At 38.3% G+C, this 20,973-nt stretch overlaps 1 protein-coding gene across 3 annotated transcripts in view; it reads left to right on the top strand.

Moving 5' to 3' along the window:
• The window catches only part of zip (myosin heavy chain 10), a 458,974-nt gene that overhangs the window by 324,643 nt on the left and 113,358 nt on the right, over positions 1-20,973 (top strand). For all 3 annotated transcript variants that reach the window (XR_010860546.2, XM_067149903.2, XM_067149904.2), the window contains exon 18: positions 5,664-5,906. Coding sequence is in view for 2 of the 3 variants with exons in the window: in XM_067149903.2 (XP_067006004.1) it covers positions 5,664-5,906 (243 nt within the window). In the remaining variant the exon portion in view is untranslated. The remainder of the gene's footprint in view (positions 1-5,663; positions 5,907-20,973) is intronic.

Raw genomic sequence — 20,973 nt, forward strand, 5'->3', positions numbered from 1 at the left:
GGGAAAAAAATTATTTGGAATTATGAGAAACTGTAGGAATGAAAAGGTGAACACAGGATTTGTGAAGAATAAAGGAGTAATATGGCCCCCACCTGGTGTCACCTGGAAAAGGGGAGGAGATGATGATGATGATGATGATGATGATGATGCATATTGACAAAACCGGAAGAGATAATGAACAGATGGAAATAATATTTCAATGAACTGCTAAACATGATAAATCAGACATGTAAAGAACATATCCAGTTAGCAGGAATAGAAGTAACAGGGAAGGAATAAGACTTTACAATGACAGAGATGGAATGCGCAGTTAACAAGATGAAGGTAGAACAAACTGTGGGAATAGATGAAGTAGCCATAGAAATGATCAAGTCTTCAGAACCAGCACAATTCCAGTGTACAGCACTTACAGAATGCTGAAGTGTGTATGGAGAGAAAAAAGTGTCCAAGGATTAGGAAAAGGGTTTAAAATACCTATATTCAAGAAAGCAGATCAAAACATGTGCAGTAACAACCAAGGAATCACCATCCTCTCCCATGTTGCCAAGATAATGGAAAGAAGAATTAGAGTGAAGGTGGAAAGTCTGTTACAAGAGGAACAGTTAGGATTCAGAACTGGAAGGTCAACAGTGGAACTGTTGCCTACGTAATATACAAGGCCTGGAAGAACGGGCCATTTTCCGCCAGAATACCGGAGCGGAACGATAGAGTTCCTGGTCCGAAGTTGTGCGTAATTCTCCCTATCTCTCGGTTACATATTGTTATTCACCTCAAACCGGGAGTGACACTGTGGCTGAAGACTCATGAAACCAATCATTGACAATAACCTTCCTTATTATCTGTTCTATCGAAAAGAGTAAAGTGGCTCTACCATTTAACCCAACTTGAAGTGACATGACAGCCTGTAAAATAGTCCTTTAATGATAACTGCCTTGTTATCTGCCTATTGAAAAGGTGCAGATGAGAAAAAAACTTTTTAGAAATAGATTTCCATGTGTATTTTGTGGGAGTGCAAAATCACGATTTCAGTTTCGTATAAACCCCCAGGCAATTCAGGGATTTAGAAACAATATTGGGCCGATGACCTTATACGTTAAGCCCCTTTAAACAACAAGCATCATCATCATCATCATCAGAAACAATATTGGCCCTAAAACATACCCAAGGGCAGGTGGATCCTAAATATGAAGTTGAGCAGAAATATATCCAGTAGTTTTCTAATTATAAGAACTCAGGTACCAAAGCTAAAAAATATGCAGTTGGTCATTATTACACCTGAAACAGATAACTGAATGAAAATTTTGCCAAAATAGTGAATATACGGAAACACGGTTGTTTCGATTTTATTTACATAGATTTGTATTGATTGAGCAGAGTGGCCTTCGGCTCAACAGCAGCTAGTTTTACCAGCCTTACAACATTGCATTCGGGAGGCGGTAGGTCTGGTTCCAACTGTTGGCTCTCCTTAGAAAGACTTACCGTAGTTTTCAATTCTCCTGTACTAAGTTAAATGCTGGGACGTTCCTTTTTATAGGCCACGGGCGTCGCCTCCTCACCTTATCCGCACCTCAAATCACTGCCTTCAAATCTCCTTGTCCTGAGAAATAGCTTAACCCTCTTGGAGGCCTGCCTTACTCCTTCAGAGTGCAGAATAAAAATCTTTAATAGCAGTAATAATTTATAGGTTGTTCCTTCATTTACTTCTGTACCGAAACACCATGATACCATTAGTTCCTTTATGGCAGCAACGAATAATGTGGTAATACTGTCGATATTATGATAATTCTTGTAGAGCCAAGTCATGTAATGTACATTTCGTGTGCAATATGGGAATGTGAGTAAAGTGTTAAAAATGGTGCATTGCTTTGTTCCAAGATGTACTTCAGACAGTGCAAAGAAAGAAGAAAATGTGACTTTCCATCTGTTTCTTACTGATCTAACCTTACTAGAGAAGTGGAAAATTGCCGTTTCTCGGTAAGGCAGAAAACTAGGCTTGTATGGTTACTAGCAAGACCATCGAAAGTGTATAACAAGCATTTTGTTTTAGTGTTAGCTCCACAAAGAAGCAGCTTCTTCCAGATAAAATACCATCCGCATTTAGTGGATACCCCACTCATAAACAAATGTGAGCCAAATGCAGAAGCAATTAACTTAAACCAGAAAGAATTCAATTAATGACAGTTTTACCAACGGAGAAATTCAACCTATGACAAAAGTCGCAATTCTAGTATCCACTTCACCTCCAAAATCATCTCGAAGAGTTAAATACAATAGAAACAGAAAGAAAATCTATCTTATTGAGGAAATGAATTGATACATCTTCCTTCAGGCTAGCAACCCGTCGGAAGGACATTTGATTGCTTTCAAGTCTTGCAAAAAGTAAAATGCAAGACCGTAACGGGTCACAAGGCCCAATACTTGGAAGGAAAATGATGATGATGATGAATTGATACATATAAGATTTATAAGTTTGGACAGAAACTGAAGGAATTAAAATTGCAGAAGAAGGTAAAAACAACAAAAGTTCACAAGAAAGTAAATGAAATTGTAAAAATTGCCAGTAATGGTGATTTAAATTAACTATTTCTTTTAGAGTAGCTAGACCTGTATGGAAAAAATAACATTAAACATTGGTGAGACTACTTTGAAGATATCTGTTTTGTGGCATAGAAAAGCACCTAATGGTTACAGTTTAATTAGATCAGTGGGTTGCCTAAAATGTCCACACAGGAATACATTAAAGGAGAGTGGAGCATCGTGAAAATGTAAACAATTCTTCAGGTATGGAACTGTACTGACAGGTACAGAATAAGTATTATGTAATTTAAACCAATTTATTTTTTGTAAACTTGCCCTTCCTTATAGCATTTTTGTATCAGCTGGCCACCATTTCCAGGCCTTGTATATCACGTAGGCAACGGTGGAACCCATTTTCATTCTGAGACAGATCATGGGAAAAAGCTGGGAATATGGGAAGGATATAGTAAAGACATTTATAGACTTAGAAAACGCATACGACAATATCCCCAGATCAACAGTTTGGGAAAGCTTGACACACAGGGCATTGGCAAGGAACTGATAATGAGAAAGGCAATATATGGTACAGCTATGTGAAGACAACAGTGACTAGAACAAAATAGTTTTGGAATTGACAATGGGCTAAAACAAGGGAGTGTGTTGTCACCTTTACTCTTCATAATGGTGACGGATGACATCGTAAAGGCAGCAAGGGAAGATAACAGGGGGGAGAGGATGAATGTAATGATGTTTTTCAGGTGATGATGTGATTTGGGGAGAAGAGGACGAGGTACAACAACAGCTGAATGAACTGAACAGAAGGACTGAACATTGGGGATTGAGGATCAGCATGGAGAAGAGCAAGTCAATGGTGATGAATAGAGGAAGTAAAGAAGGAAAAGGAGCTATCAAAATTGGAGTCAAGGAACTGAAAATGGAAGAACACTTCAGATACTTGGGAAGTGAACTGACAGAAAATGGAAGACTGGATATGGAAATTAGTAGGAGCATACAATTGGGGAATGCATTTTTGCACCAGGTATGGAGATTAATATGGAATAAAGATGTATCAATGAAGGCTAAAGAAGTAATGTACAAGGGATATTATAGCAGAAACCTGGACAATGACACCAAGAGATGAGAGTAGAGGACAGGCAGCCAAAATGAAATTCCTTAGGGGTATGGTGCAGAAGACAAGGAGGGATAATGAGAAATGAAAACATAAAAAAGAGTTAAATGTGCAAAAACTAAATGACACACTGAACAGAACATAATGAGGTAGTTTGAACATGTAAAGTGGATGAAAGAAGAAAGACTCCCAAGACAAGCACCGAAAAGACAGATGACTGGGAAGAGAGGATTAGGGAGACCAAGCATTACAATGGAAGGACTCTGTAGAGAACTGCATAGGACAACACAACCTGGACTGCAACACAATGCTGGATGAGGGATTGTGGAAAGAGAAGACAAAGTGGAGAGGAATCATATTTGCCCCCACCTGGTGTCAGCTGGAAAAGGGGAAATGATGATGATGATGATGATGATGATGATGATGATAATGATGATGATGGTATATTTCTACGGTTGTTCAGTACATTAACACCATGGGTTATTAACATAGCTTGTTAGGCTGGGTGTTAAAAATAATACCCACCAATATTATTAGTCCCACAGGTTTTTCTCCAGGTACTCTGGTTTTCCCTGTCATCTTTCATTCCAGCAACACTCTCCACTATCATTTCCTTTCATCTTTCATTCATGAATCATTGCCCCAGAGAAGTGCGACAGGCTTCAGCAGCTGGCACAATTCCTATCCTCGCCGCTAGATGGGGGCTGCATTCATTCCATTCCTGACCAGGTCGAATGACTGGAAACATACATACATACATACATACATACATACATACATACATACATACATACATATATTATCATTATAGACTGTTATGCCTTTCAGCGTTCAGTCTGCAAGCCTCTGTGAATTTACTAAAAGTCGCCACAATCCTCGATTTGCAACTAGTGTTGTGGCATAGTTTAGTTCTATACCTCTTATCTTTAAATCGTTAGAAACCGAGTCTAACCATCTGACTGGAAACAGGCTGTGGATTTTCATTATTAGTCCCAGAAACATACAGATTTCCTCCTTTGTCAGTCTCCTTTGTCTTAATGCACAATCTTGGCCTTAGAACAGGATCTCCAATATTTTCCTGTGCATATCTGCTAGACTTGGTTATAATTAGGTTAATAATCCTGCCATCGAGAAAATAATATGAAGCCATCCATTACATTGCTAGTCTTTTTGAGGCACAGGTTGACCTGCAAAAGCTATTTTGCAGATAGTATTCAGAGCATCAGTCACTCCTCGCCCACACCTCGTCCGCTAGAATCGCTGAAGATGCAATTATTGGCGTTGGCTTGATGCAGCGGATCCTTTCACAATAGGCAGTAGATCATTATCTTCATTTTCCTGGTGTGCTGATTCTCTTTGGCATAACCGTTTTAGGTCTATTCTTCTAGATTACCTTTTCCAGACCAAACTTTCATTACTTTTACATAAAAGATCAGGAACCTCAACCCTTGTAAAACCAAGAGATGGACCAGCCATTATAAACTCATGGGAGTCATCTCTGTAGACAATTGGAACCCTACCTAGATAGTAATCTTATCTGAGTTTGGACTTCTACAGTAGACTGGTGTAGCTGATAAGATGTTTTTTTAAAATATAGAGAATAGTTCATAAGATTTGCCAAAATGTGAAATTTGAAAATTTTGGATATTTTGAATGAGTATTGCTGATAGATTAGGGACTCGGTGAAAGATACTGTTTATTATTATGAAGTTGCCAAGGAACCTCTATAGGATGAAAATACCAATTTTCTGAACATGATTGGCAATTGTTGACATGCTAAGGCTCTAGTTTTCATCAGTGAAATCTATTCTTGCCAGTTTAGACTGAAGATGTATTCTTAAATTTTTTTAGGTCAATCAGTCATCTTTGATCTGCATGTAGGGCTGTCACCCAACTGGCACATCCCCTATCAACTGTTTTCCTAGCCTTTTCTTAAATAATGTCAAACAACTTGGAAACTTACTGTCCTCTTGAATTCCAACTTAATCTTCATTTCATAACTTTCCATTTCTTTCAGCTTTCAAAAGAGAAGAAAATCTTGGAGGAGAGAGCAGCAGATTTGTCACAAACTCTTGCTGAAGAGGAGGAGAAGGCCAAACACCTGGCTAAACTGAAGGCAAAACATGAAGCAACCATTGCTGATTTGGAGGAACGTTTAATCAAAGATCAGCAGCAGCGACAAGAAATGGATCGCTCAAAAAGAAAAATTGAGACTGAAGTTAGTGACTTGAAGGAGCAGCTTAATGAAAGGAAATCACAGGTAATCTTACAAATAATTTATTGTTGATGTTTATAAGTTCAGAGATGATATTTTTATATGGTTTCCATTTTGAATTTTATTCTGTCTGTCTTGTAGTATTAATTTTGATAGCTGTAATCAGAGATATGCAAATGGTAGATAGTTTTAAGCTAAAAAATGTTGCTGTTCCAAAGCCAGTTTAGTTTTCTTTATATGCAGTATTGTTCAGAATCGTTCTGTGATAAACTGTTCTTTTTTTTTCAAGTTCATTTTGTATCTAAAGATTTCAGAATGAAAAAACATTTCTAGACCCAAATAACAATGTATTTTAATAACTAACACATTAGAGACTTTTGTCCTTTCTTCTCCCCTCCCTGTTTTTTTTTAAAGATGCTAATATATTTTTTATTTATTTTATGTTCTGGTCTTTTTGCCCATGAAAAATGTTTTGATATTTTTATCGTTAAAATAGCGTTCAATATGCCAAAACAACTTCAACCTATCTTTCTTTGTTACCGTTTCATTTTTCTGCCTTTATTTCTTCCCGTGCGCCTTAGTTCCCCATTCTTTCTTTATACAATGATGCCTCGCTTTCCTCATTAACACATTTTCCCGCTTAGCATATCGTAAACTTGAAGTCCCGATTCTCATTATATTAAATCTATATAAAAATATCTCGCTTACCGCATCACGAATTATCGCTATCACTGCTTAGTACAATCACATTTTTCCTAATCCTGAAAATATTATTTGTCATCCCTTGTGTGAAAGAAATGTGATTTCCAACTCAGGTAGGAGCCCTCTCCTCAGTTTCATGATTATGGGAAAAGGCAGTGAATTCTCCGAACTTCACAGGATAAGTTGGACCTTCGGGGAGCAAGCCGTTAGCTGTAGGAATGTTCAGCTTTGCTTGCTGGTTAGCAGCGAAATTGCTGAATAAGAATTTATGATTTTGACCATTTTTTGGCTGATTGGTCCGTATTGCCTATTACAATATTATATATTATAATGGTCTGCCTTATCAATACTTACATGTGGAATAATTATTATTCACATGCAGTAAAACCTCGTTAAGATGTTTCTGCAGGGGACAACAAAAAAGAACGTGGTAAGTGAGAAAACGTACTACTGAATATACGAATAAAAACGATTCAACAGGGATATGGAAACACTAAATATGATTTCTTCTGACATGAGGGCATTTTACGTCATGTATCTGCGGGCACAGTGTAAACTATATCTACCATATCTAAGGATGAGGGGAAAGTATTATTAAAAGGTGTGAAAAACACGAGAGAAGAAATACGAAAAACTTTTTCGCTGGGGCTTATGAAAAGAGTGCACTGAAAGTCGTGAAAAACACCAAACAAATATGAAAACGTGTACACAGGGGCTGATAAAAATATTAAAGTATTATTGGAGATTACACTCTTTCTGAAACAAATGTTAGTATTAAGAGATAAACGTACATTTCTTATTTTAATAGTATTGAAAGGTTGAACCATTTTATACTTTCTTTTAACTTATTAGACAATTGTTAGTAGACGCCTTTTTATTTCGGAGCAGTGGGTTATTGAACATTATTCTCTGGTCACACTCTTTGACAATGCATTGGAGGTTACACTCGACCATGTGCGACTGCGAAGAATGACTTTGGCCACCATTTGGAATCTAACAAAACTTCAGTGATGGAATCGAAACTTGAAGGTGCAAGTTCAACGTCAGCACGCTTTCAGATGCGGACGCCAGTCCACTTTCTGACAGCTAATAATTTTGTCTTCATTAGCAAGAAATTTCATGACTTTTTCCTTATCCACAACTAGGCTATCAAAAGACAAATATTCACCACGCTAGTCAATTTCAAATGATTATGTTCGTAGTCCAGATGTAGGTTACGATCTCATGCGACAAATATTTGGTACAATTCACTGTACCACTCAGCCTATTTGTGCTTGTATTTAACATTCCATTCAATAGTTAGAAATTTATTTTATGTTGAGTGGTACAGTGAAGTGTAGCGAATATTTGTCACGTGATACGGTAGCCTATATCTGGATTAGAAACATAATTGTGTGAAATTGGCTAGTGTGATGCATATTTGTCTTGTGATGGCTTGGTTATGGATACAGGAAAATTTGTGAAATTCCTTACTAATGAAGACAGAATTAAAATCTGCCAGAAAGTGGACCAGCGTCCACATCTTAAAGCGCACAGAGCTCGCGAATGTTGAACTTGCACCTTCCAGTTTCAAGTCGATCACTCGGGTTGTTTGAAGTTTTTTCAAAATGGCAGTCAGTCATTCCTCCCGTTTGTACATGGTCAGCTGTAACCTCCAGTTTGTTGTCTAAGTGTGTGACCAGAAAATAATGTTTAATAACCCACTGCCCCAAAATAAAAGGCTTCTACTAACATTTACTTTAAAAAAGGTGTGATCTGCAGTAATACTTCGGTATTTTTGTTGGCCCTCGTGCACATGTTTTCATATTTGTTGTTTGGTATTTTTCACATCTTTCAGTGCACTAGTTACTTTCTAAGCCCCTAGTGGGAAAGTTTTTCATATTTGTTCTTTTGTGTTTTTCACACCTTTTAACACTTTCCTCTCATCTTCAGAAATGGTAGATATAGTTTCCACTGTACCTGCGGATACACAACATAAAATGCTCTCATGTCAGAAAAAATTGTATGTAGTGTTTCCATATCTGTGTTGGACAGTTTTTGTTTGCATATTCAGTAGTACATTTTCTTCCTTAAAACACTTTCTGTTTTGTTGTCCCCCGCAGAAATGTCTGAATGAGGTTTTACTGTATATATCTATTAATTTTCTTACCTCTATTTCTTTCTTTACAATACTTTTACCTTTCTTTACAATACTTTTACAGTTTAACACTAACAATTTTATGTCATCCTTACTTGACTTAGTGCTTCTTTTACTGTCATCACTGCTCCCTAGTCCACCCTGTTTCCCTAAATGTAGCTCCCTATAACTCTTCTAAACAAACTTATGGTTCAATTGAAAACCATCCCTCTCTCCTAGCTACCCATTAAGATCCACAAATCTCACGCCTAATTTCCCACATACCCTTTCCATAGTCCTCTCTAAATCTCCAATCACCATCCACTCAATATCCCTCCTACACAGTATCCCACTTATAACAATCTCTGCTTCCTTAAACTACTTCCTTGCTGCTGTAACCAGATCTCACATATCCCCAACTATGTTAGTACCTATTCCTGCTTGCCTTGTATTATTGGTTATCATCATCATCATCATCATCATCATCATCATCATCAATGTCCCACTGCAGTCGCCTGGGTGTGGTTTTGTGTTATTGGTATCATTGTAAATTACCACCTCCTTACCCTCCTCCTTCCCTTTTATTTTCCACAACATCTGCCTTAACCTATGTTTTGGATAATACTATACCTTTGTTCCCTTTCCTACACACACATTCCTCACATGCCTAACAGTTAAGTCACCCATAACCAAAGCCTCAACACCACCTTTCTCATTAGATTCCCTCCTCTCCTGGTTCCCCTCAACTTCACTGATGCCTGCAGAACCTACATTCCCCTCCTTTCTCTCCCTCTCACTACCCTGTTCCACCTCCCTCTTCTCTTACTTACCATTCCCTTTCCTCATTCCCTGGCCACTTCTCTGATCTCTATCTTCCCTCTGCTGATCTACCTGCAATGACTCATACAGATTCCTCATGGATACCTCTCTAGGCCCACTCCCTGAGAAAACACTTAGCCCTCACCTGCCCTTGTCCTTAAAGCATTAGTCCACCTATTATCCACAACTTCTCCCCTTCCTGCCCTTCTCTTCTGCCTACCTACTGTATCCTGAACATTGATTGAGAGAGATCTATCTTCATTCCTGTTCTCTGTTACACCTGGCAGTAGGTATAAAATGCCTCTGGGAGTGGTGACCCTACAGTAATAATAGCCCAGTAGCCAACATCATCTCCCTCAAAACTCTCTTTCTCTTCCCTCATCATCCTTAGTTCCCACTCATACCCACAGTCCTTACACATTTCCATTCCTCTCACAATTAAACTAGTTTCTCTCCTTCAATTCTTTTTCCCTTATCCATATGGTCCAGTTACTTCTCCCTTTCCTTGCCTTTAGTTTCCCAGATTTGCATTTAAGTCTCCCATTATAATCACTTCCACATCAGTTATCTCCTTTTCTAGTTTCTCCAGGACCTGTTGCTGATGTACTCTACCATTTCTACACACTCCTCCAGCTGTTTTGAAATCATAAGATTCACTCCATTTTTTGCTGTTCCTCATTCTATTATTTCCTTTCATCATCTTCATCACTAGCGCAACAGCCCTTTGTGAGCCTTGGCCTTCAGAAGTAGTTTTCCCCACTCTTTCCTGTTGAGTGCAGAGCTCCTCAAATTCTTGATTTCAGTTATTTTTACATCCTCTCTCACACCTTCTTCCCACGTTAACTTTGGTCTTCCGGCTTTTCTGATTCCTTCTGGCACTTATTGAATTTCTTCTTTATCATTCTGTCATTAGTATGCAGCACATGTTCTGCCCACACCAACCCTCTCCAACAATGTTTGGTTCATTATATAAATTATACAATTCATGATTATATCTTCTTCTCCAGATACCATTTTCTTCCACTGGCCCAAATATTTGCCTCAGAATCCTTCTTTCAAAAATACCAAGCTATCTTTCATCAGATTTCGCGAGGTACGAGGTCTCAGTACCATATGTTAATACAGGCTTTAGTAAAACTTAGTACACTAGGACTTTAGTTTTCCTGAACGGCAGCTTTAGCATTGTTCTTGGAATACACTTCTGATCCAAGGTAGGTAAAGCTACGCACAGCATCATACTTATATGAGCCAATTTCTATGAATGTAGATCCACTAGAATAGTCTTTCTTGGTTACAGGTATGCACTTAGTTTTTTCTTCATTAATCTGTAAATTCATCTTTCTTGCTGCTTTTTCAAGGCTTGTGAAAGCTTCTCTCAATGCTCTTGGTGTTCTTGCGATTAAATCAATATAATCTGCATATACCAAAATTTGAACAGATTGTGTTTTTACTCTCACCTCTAACAACTTTCTCCAAAGCAATATTGAATAAAAGACATGATAATGAATCTCCTTGCCTAACTCCGTTCTTGGTCATTACAGCACTTGATAACATATTCTGGATCTTAATTTCATTCGGAGTATTTTCCATAGTAGCTTTAACAAGGCCGATCAATTTCTTAGGGATCTCAAACTCGTTCATTGCTACATACAGATTACTTCTATCAGTGCTGTCATAGGCTGATCTGAAGTCAATGTAGAGATGGTGTGTATCAATTCCAAATTCTTCACATTTTTCAAGTATTTGACAGATTGTGAAGATCTGATCAATAGTAGATCTTCCTTGGTGAAATCCGCATTGAGAGTCACTAACCGCATTTCCCATGTAAAGCACCAGTCTGCTAAAGAGAATATTGGAAAATATTTTACAAGCGATGCATAATAGGCCGATACCTCTAGAGTTAGAACATATCATATCACCTTTCTTATGTATCGCGCAGACGATACCTACATTCCATTCATCAGGGATTGTTTCAGCTACCCATATCTTGGCCACTAGTTTATGAAAGTGTTTAACAAATTCTTTTCCAGCATTTTTCACAAGATCTGATTGTATTAAATCCATTCCCGGGGCTTTGTTATTCTTATACTTCTTAACGGCAAGCTCACCTTCCTCGCTAATAAGTATCGGTACTTGTATTTCAGCTGGACTTTCATTCAACAGTTCATCAAAATACAGTAGAAATCCGCAATAGCGAGTACGGCATATAACGAGAACTCCGTTATAGCGACACTATATTTCTGTCCCTTCAAAATTCCTATATTAAACTGTGTGTCGTCCTTCGGTTACAGCGAGAGACCTATCACTGACGCATCCGTTATTACGAGTGATTAAGCGCGCGCGATTATTTCCTTTCCCGATATTTATGCACCCCAGCGATAATAATAATTTCGTGTGACTATTTCTAGCCGAGTGCAGCCCTTGTAAGGCAGACCCTCCGATGAGGGTGGGCGGCATCTGCCATGTGTAGATAACTGCGTGTTATTGTGGTGGAGGATAGTGTTATGTGTGGTGTGTGAGTTGCAGGGATGTTGGGGACAGCACAAACACCCAGCCCCCGGGCCATTGGAATTAAACAATGAAGGTTAAAATCCCCGACCCGGCCGGGAATCGAACCCAGGACCCTCGGAACCAAAGGCCAGTACGCTGACCATTCAGCCAACGAGTCGGACACCCCAGCGATTATATTGCATGTGATCGATTACCTTCAGTATCGTTTCCTCCCTATATCTACTAGAGAGTTTTCTCGTCGACGTTCGAAGGCGATGTCGGAGTCGATTAGTAATACCCGTCGACTGCTGTTCGTGAAGAAAATTCGAAATGAAAGAAGACAATTTCGTATTAAATGCATAAATAACGCGGCCGAGAGCAGTTGTTAACTCGTTAAAAATAAGGACTGAGATAAACGTTCTCTTAATTTTGTCGCATACGGAAATTTAATAAGAATGTGATACACCTCAAGATATGGCAAAGTACATCACTGATTTCAGAAGATAGTTCATATTTTCTCACGTCTAGTTAAATTTCGGAAAGGTAATTTACATGTAAATTTTTAGCAAGGAGGTTATCATTTCTCTACATGTGTTTCAAATATGTTTTCATGATACATATACGGTTAGGATAGGTGACGCCGTTTGAAAAAGAAAACTGAAGTGTTTGCCACAGAAACCTCTGGAGTGATACTGTATTTCTCCGAATCCAAGACGACATTTCCTCTCAGAATCTCATGCGAAAACTCATGGGTTGTCTTGCAATCGCGACCTAACAGTAAGTTAATGGATACCACTGGCAACTACCGCGGTAACCACGCTGCTTCCTTCCACACGCGCACAAAACTCGTTGACAGTAAACGACTGCCTCTTTACTATAGCCTACATCGCTAGCCGCGACAACCGGTTGTACAGTGCCTGTGTGTAACGTCACTGGATCTCGGGAAATAGTGAAGAGAGAATGATGTTCTATTAGCCTCTACAAAAACGTTTCTCAAATCTGCAGAATGGCATTAAAACATGTGAACCTTCGAATTCTTAGACAGGCCAGCTGCTCAATGGCAGAGTTATAACACGTCTATTGTACTTGACGCTTAGTAAAATTAAGTTTTATAGACAGCAGGAATATTTTCGTGATGGATAGTCGTATTGTAAAGATACGTGGAAAAGGTATTGCCGGCAAATTTTCAACGGGTTCTCGTCGATATTATGATGCCAATTTAAGTGAATGGTTATTAAATACTCGGAAATGTAAAGTAATTCTGCAAGAAAATATGGCATATGCCTAACTAAAGCCAATATTTGGCGTTAACGTGAAGACAAAGAGCTAAAAAATGCATTCAGTGGTCCGCAACAAGGATGCTTTAAAGAAGTCGAAGATGAAATTGTGAGGTATGTGCACGAAAATCGCAAGGGCGGAATGGCCATTCCGTGGCGCAATAAACTCGCTCGTTGACTTTCAACGTCCGCGATTAGGCCTATACAACACTAGGCGGCAAGCGAGACGTGAGTGTAGCGGTAGCCGGTTATATGACGCTCAGTAAAAGTAACGGTTTTATAGACAGCAAAAATAATTTCCTGATGGATCATCGTATTGTAGAGCCGCATAGTATAGGTATTGCCGGCAAATTTTCAACGGGTTCTCTTCAGTATTATTATGTCAATTATAAGTTAATGGTCTTTAAACCCGTGGAAATAAAGGATAATTGTGCAGCCGAAAAAGGTACGGCATGACAAAAGCCAATGTTCGGCGTCTAAAAATAGTCTGGAATACGTAGGCCTACTGTACAACAAAGGCATTCATATGATTTTACAAAATACTTTTTGAGCCTAATTTAAATTTTTTGAAGGAAAATTTGGGGTTCGTCTTGGATTCCGAGAAATAGGTACTATATTTTTTCAGAATTAAATTAAACATACACTTTCACGTAGTATCGGATTTCGAAAAATAACAAGTAAGCCGTAGTGTGAATAGCATCTGCGGAAACGCAAGTTTTGAACAAACTGATTGCCATTTCAAACCGAATTTTAATGTGTAGGTTTCTTTTCCGACTTTTATAAAAAATCAGATATAACGACAATCCGCTATAGCGAGTAAATTTTTTCGCTGTTATGAATTCTCTCTATAACGAACTTCTACTGTATTGGGCCCATCTTTCTAGTATTGCTTCCTCACTGTCCAATATTATGCCATCTTTATCTCTACACAAATTTGTTCTAGGCTGGAAATCCTTATGACTTTTATTTAACTTCTGATAGAAAGCTCTCACATCATTCATCCCTTTCAACCGTTCCATGTTTTTCAATTCTTTCCTCTCATACTGTCTCTCTTTCTTCTTGTGCAATCTCTTTTCTTCTCTTCTGGAAGTTCTATACTTTTCCACTGCTTTTCGGGTGTGGTTCCTCTGTTGGATTCTCTTGTATGCTTCATTTTTTAAGGTTGTTGTTCATGCACACTCTTCATCAAACCAATTGTTGTGCCAAACTTTCTCCTCCCTTCCTAAAACTTCATTTGCAGTTTTTATTAGCGCATCTTTGAGATTCTTCCAGATTTCATCAATACACTCTACTACTAGGCAAATCGATCAGGGCCCCATTAAGCAAGTTAGCATATCTCAAAGCAGTTGGGCTCCTTCATCCGAGCACGGTTGAACTTTCTTGCATTGGATCCATGTACCTTTCTTGCATTAGATATTCGGCTTCTAATAGTTGCTGCCCCAAGGTAGTGGTCAGAATCAATATTGGCCCCCCTATAACTTCTAATATCCATCAAGTTTGAAAAGTGTCTTGCATCTATTAGGAGTTGGTCAATTTGGTTATATTTCCATCTGGAGACCCTGTCATTTTATGTATATCCTTGTGATTAAAAGGTGTACTTCCCATTACCATATTTCTCGAGGATGCAAAATTTATAAGCTTGATTACCTTATCATTAGAAATATAATGCAAGCTGTATTTTCCAATACAAGGTCTGTATTAGTCTTCCTTTCCTATCTTTGCATTCAAATCCCCAAGGATTATTTTACAGTCTGCTCTTGGGCACTCATTATAAATTTCATCTAATTCATCGTAAAATGAATCTTTATCCTCGTCGCTCTTCTCTTCAGTTGGAGCATGTGCACAAATAAGACTGTAATTGAAGAACTTCCCCTAAATCTAAGTCTGTACAATCTATGTGATTTTGCCCGAAAATCCATAAGATGCTTTATATGATAATTCACAATAAAACCAGTACCAAGCATATGATCCTTTGTGTGACAACTATAGAATACCATGTGATTCTTTCTCTGTATCACCCCTTCACCAATCCATCTCGCTTCTTGAATAGCAGTAATATCTAGTCGATACTCATCCAGCTGATCGAGCAACTTCCTTAGGTTTCCAGCTTGGTAAAGAGTTAAAACATTCCACGAACCAATTCTCAAGTCCTTTACACGTTGCGAGGTCGTCTTGAAAAGGTCAGGCTGGCTATTTCTTCTTCAGATTTCATTGTGAGAGTTTTTTACAGATTGGGTTGTCAGGGCAACCCAAGGCCAACCCCCAAGCAATCCTGGAGGGCCGATGTTTTCTTTCGGGCTAGTCTCCCTGAGCTGGTGGGTCCCCATTTTGAAGCGTCGGGAACATGCTTTTTCACCCTTATGTGACTTAGCTGTGTACACACAGTGTACCTGTTGCCTAGGGGCCACGGCATGGACTTGCATGTATCAGACTTGGTAGGAATAAATGGCATATCCTGTGTTTTATTAGTACATTTCCACCAGCAAGAAGTGAACCCACAGGACCACATACTACCCCTTCGATCCCCTCTTATTTCCTTTACCCTTCCATTAATTTCTATACTGTCTTCTCCATAAAATCTACCACTTCTTGTGCCTTTCCTGTCAGGGTCATGAGGTTGATCAAGCCCACCTTCATGATGTTGGCTACTGGGTTATTACCGTGGGGTCACCACTCTCAGAGGCATTTGATACCTACTGCCAGGTGTAACTTTAGGCCGCTCCTCAGGAGTATAGTTGCTTTTGCAACCATTTCACTGAAGTACAGACGTTGCTGACAGGAGAAAGTACTTTAGTTTTATCTGCCATTGGTATTGGGGTCACTGAGCTTGATAGCTGCAGTCGCTTAAGTGCGGCCAGTATCCAGTATTCGGGAGATAGTAGGTTCGAACCCCACTGTCGGCAGCCCTGAAAATGGTTTTCAGTGGTTTCCCGTTTTCACACCAGGCAAATGCTGGGGCTGTACCTTAAGGCCACGGCCGCTTCCTTCCCGCTCCTAGCCCTTTCCTGTCTCATCGTCGCCGTAAAACCTATCTGTGTCAGTGCGATGTAAAACAAGTAGCAAAAAAAAAAAAAAAAAAAAAAAAAATATTGGTCGTCTTCCAGCATCTAAACCACTGACCATGTTCTCCTTTCTGGTGAATTTGTGTGCCATTTCCTTACATAAAGGCTTTACATGGCCTCCAAAGGGAGGGCTCCTTCACCCGTAGCCGTTGGTCCCCGCTTTGGGTGTCAAGTTTGGTAATGGCTGCTTGACTTTTGATCAGACAGTTGCAGGTATTACTGTCTATCACATGTGGTAGCATGATCATCCTAATCGGACAGAAAACTACAATGTAATGTAAATAAATTAGCATCCTAAAGAACAAAAGGGTAAAAATTATCCACAGAAATTTCAAAACAGGGAGAAATGTCTCTAATGTGTTAGCTATATCACTGTGTTCATTCATATACCTTGAAATGTTGCTTTTGTTGCCTTCACGATACTATCCATCACAGTTATTAAGTGACGTGATTTTACACATTCATGTCTCAATGAATTGTATTATGGATTTCGGTGCCATTACCTCCACCTAGAATGGCTTCTCCACCTGTAGCCATTCTGTTATTTACTACCATTCATCACTCGTGATGTTTCTGCTGTACGGTCTCGCCCCATTACCATAGCAGGATCTGCTCATTTTTATGCCCAACATCAAATTTCTGTAGAAGGTTTGTCACAAATTCATACAGTACACACTTTGGGTATTTTTTAAATGATGACTTCAGTAATTTAGGAAACAATTTCCTGGATCTTCCTAGTGATTCGGTAGAGGTATAAGATAAGACTCATTGCCATATTTATGCTATGGAATCTCATCACACTGGCCAACAATACAGCATTAATTGCAATGAAGCGACTTTGGGGTATAGGTAAAAGAAGATTTGGAGCTGACTTCCAAAGAAGAATTACAGTGGAACCTCTATCTCAAATCGCCTTGAGAGCTAAATTTTATTTCAAGTTATTGAAATATTGAGATATAGAGAATGCCGTTTTTGAGCATGTATAGCACATAATTGAATCATATGTATCTACATAATGAATAACCTACATTATTTTTAACAGCATTTAAAAATATACAAACTAACTCCATTTTACGACATCACTTTAATAATACCAATATAAATGGTCGGTTATTGGACGTTATAAATTTTCCAGCTAACTCATTCCTGGTCTTACGGGGAAACCGTGGTGGACAGAGGTGAAAGAAGGTGCTGGCATGAATGGGTCGTTATTAGTCACTTAAAAGTTTAAATTAAAACTTTAAAATTATATTTCCTTCTCCTTCTCTTTTTTTTTTTCTTTTTCTTTTTTTTCTTTTTCAAAGATAGACTTTACAATTTCAGGTACCAAAATTCGCTTACAAGTTAGGCCACAACATTTAGAAAATCAGAACAATCCACAAATGACAAATCAGCAACCTTGAGCTTACAGCTGCCTAATTACCAATGTTGCATGAGCACAACTGCTCCCATTAACAAACAGTGGAGGAGACTGGTCTCCCAATTCCTTTTACACCAAGACAAGAGCCTGCTTGCTGTACAAGTTTATCTAGGAGACTACTCTCTAAACCTTATAACATTATAGCCTTCCAAAGGCACCATTCAACTTTTCTTTGCCCTATAAAATTTACATTAAAAAAAAAAAAAAAAAAAAAAAAATTGTCCCTGCCTATCAAACAACCTACATTTTACAATTCAAACAGTATTTACTGTCTTAGATGCTCAACAGTCTAACATCTTAACACAAAAGGAATGAAATAGAATTTCACAGGGGTATCGAATACCCAATCTACTGGGCCTTTATGGAAAACAACAGGTTTAAATTACTGGCCCAAAATTCAAAATGATGTGGAGGCACTCCTTGAGATTTGTAAATAAAAAAACTTAAAACACTATTTGGGCTTCTGGCCCGTAGTTAGAGTCTAAGCCTATACTACCAATATAAATGGTCCGTTATTGGACATGTGTGCTAGGTTGGGCTCATCAGTTGGTACCTAGCACACCTACCAAGACGCATGGCTAGTGCATACCATGGAGGCCACTGCGTAGGCTACTTTGAGCCATCGGCAGTGCCAATGCACTATGAGAGACTTTGTCTCATTACCAAAAATTGATACCTGCTTGGCCAACATCTATAACTTAAGCCTATACTACCGAGATGACTAGATGGAGAGATTATTTAAATTACAAGGATTGCAAACTGAAAAAGATTACAAAATCATAGTCGCCTCAAAATCAAGTTGACAGGGAATGCGAGAGGATATCTCGCTCTCTATTCCCTGATTTCAGCTACGTTCTTTTGGTTTGTCTGAGATTTACCTTAGAAGATTTAAATTTTGAAGTTAACATTTGAACTTGGAATTTAAATTTCAGAAAATTAAAGTTACATAGTAAAGTGCAGAAACCTTTCCCTCAAGCCAGCTTTCAAAGACTCACTTAATAAAATCCGTACTGCCATTACTTTGAGCTTATGGGCGGCTCGATGATGGATGAGGCACCTGCCTTCTTTGTAAATGCACACACTAGACTAGAGTGATGAATAAGACCACTTGGTCGAAAATGTGCCAGCTTTTATACTCGAGAGGAAGGTTCTAGAGAGCTCTAGGCTAAGGCCCAACACACCTCCAATTCTTATTGGGTAATTACATAAATACAAGACACTGTTGATTGGCTGAAAAATAAATATACAACATTTTCTATTGGCCAACATCTTACGTTGGCAGGAAGAGATCGAAGTGTTGTCAACTTTAACATATCAAAAACAAAGAATAATCAACTCAGTGTAGTAAACCTTAAAATTTAAAAAAATACTTAACAATTTTAATAATTCCTCTTCACACCAGAGGTGTTTTTAATTTTTTTAATTTTGTTTTTAGTAGAGACATCTGTAGAGGAAAGTCCAAACTACTTGTATTAGTTGTTGCAAACTTCATATATCAGATGGCATTCTCCAAGGCACTTCTTTTGAATGAACGGGGCAGGTGTACCTCCCGGTACACCTGGTTACCAGCGTTTCACCCCAGTGTGCTAAGTTGGGCTTATCAGTTGGTAAATAGCACACCCACCAAGAAGCATGGGTAGTGCATACCATGGAGGCCACTGCGTATGCTACTTGGAGCCACCGGCAGTGCCAATGCACTATGAGAGACTTCATCTCATTACCAAAAATTGATGCCTGCCTGGCCATCAGATGATATAGATGTTGATTCTCTTTAATAAATTACAACCCTTATTATAGTAACTTTTCTTAAAGACAGGATACAGTACATACAGCAGTGAAACAAGAAACATACCTCAGTTAACAACTTTTCTGTTTGTTACTGTTCACCTTTCCTCCCTTCATGTTGAAACTTCTCGTCAGTACCTCGCAGCCAAGATTCGTAAATGGAGCTAGTCATCCACACTTTCGGGGGGTTTCTTTCGTACTTGACTGATAATTAATTCACACCCGAGAAACAGTGAGGCTTCATAGATTTTCCGATCACTGGAAGTTCTAGTTTTTCAGGTCCAGTCATATTTGCTCCCAGCATCATTGTAACCCTTTCTTTACTTGTTAACTGTTCTTCACAAACCACAAATGCCGTATTGCACAGTTAATGTTGCACAAAATTCGAATTGTAGAGTTTTTTTTGTTTCAAGTGGGGGAATGTTTGCTTCGAGAAACCTGGAAATTTGTGTAACTGAATTGAGTCTAGGAAAGAACATTTTGCTCTACGTAGCAGAGAGAGAGAGAGAGAGAGAGAGAGAAAGAGAGAGATATATTTATTCAGTTTAGAATTACAAAACTGGAATCAGAATCATAATTGGACTCCTACTGTAGTCTACTGAAACAGATTCAGGACAAATTGACAACTGGATTTAAATATTCTTAAAATTGATCCTCCCCATTATCATACCTCAGTTCTATCAACTATTAAACATTAATTTGCAACATACTAGCTACTATGTGTGATTTTGCCTATTTGAAATCTTTAAATGCACAGAAAATGTGTTTCACATAAAATGTAAAAGTCATGGTAGTGATGTATGTTCAAGGTAAACTTAAAATCTTCAATATGGTAAACAAAATCTTGGATTCTTCTTTCAAAAGGATGCTCATCAGTAATTTATAATTTGTTATAAATGTGGACTGGACTGCTGGAATAGTAGAGTAAAATGAAGAGAAATATTTTCATCCCAATCTGGTTGCATCTGGGGTAGATGAGGATATGAATTAATGGACTTCTAACACTCAAATTCCATGTTGTTGTCATTGTTCAGGCCATAACTATATACGCTAAGTTTTATTTACTAGGGATTGGTATTTGATTCCCAATCAGTTCAATACTTCTGTTGTGATTAGGTTAAACATTTCTCTTTTTGGCTAGTGTTGCATTTACCTTTAGAATTTATATGTTGTAGTCATTTTTATAGGACTTTATTTGCTTTTATACCCTTTTAACTCTGTCCTGTTCATTCAGGAGTTAATGATCAGTATTTCATAGGTAGTTTGACCATTCTTTTGATTTTTAATTGAACTACTTTACTTCCATTTACAGTCATGTTCTCTAGTAGAGATTATTGAATTTTACACTTTCATTTACTGATTAGCATGAACTCATGTAAAGTAATTATTTGTACTGTGTCAACTCAAGTCCTGAGAGATACATTTGATGTTATACATGTTA

Source organism: Anabrus simplex, chromosome 6, assembly GCF_040414725.1.
Source record: "Anabrus simplex isolate iqAnaSimp1 chromosome 6, ASM4041472v1, whole genome shotgun sequence".
Lineage (NCBI taxonomy): Eukaryota > Metazoa > Arthropoda > Insecta > Orthoptera > Tettigoniidae > Anabrus > Anabrus simplex.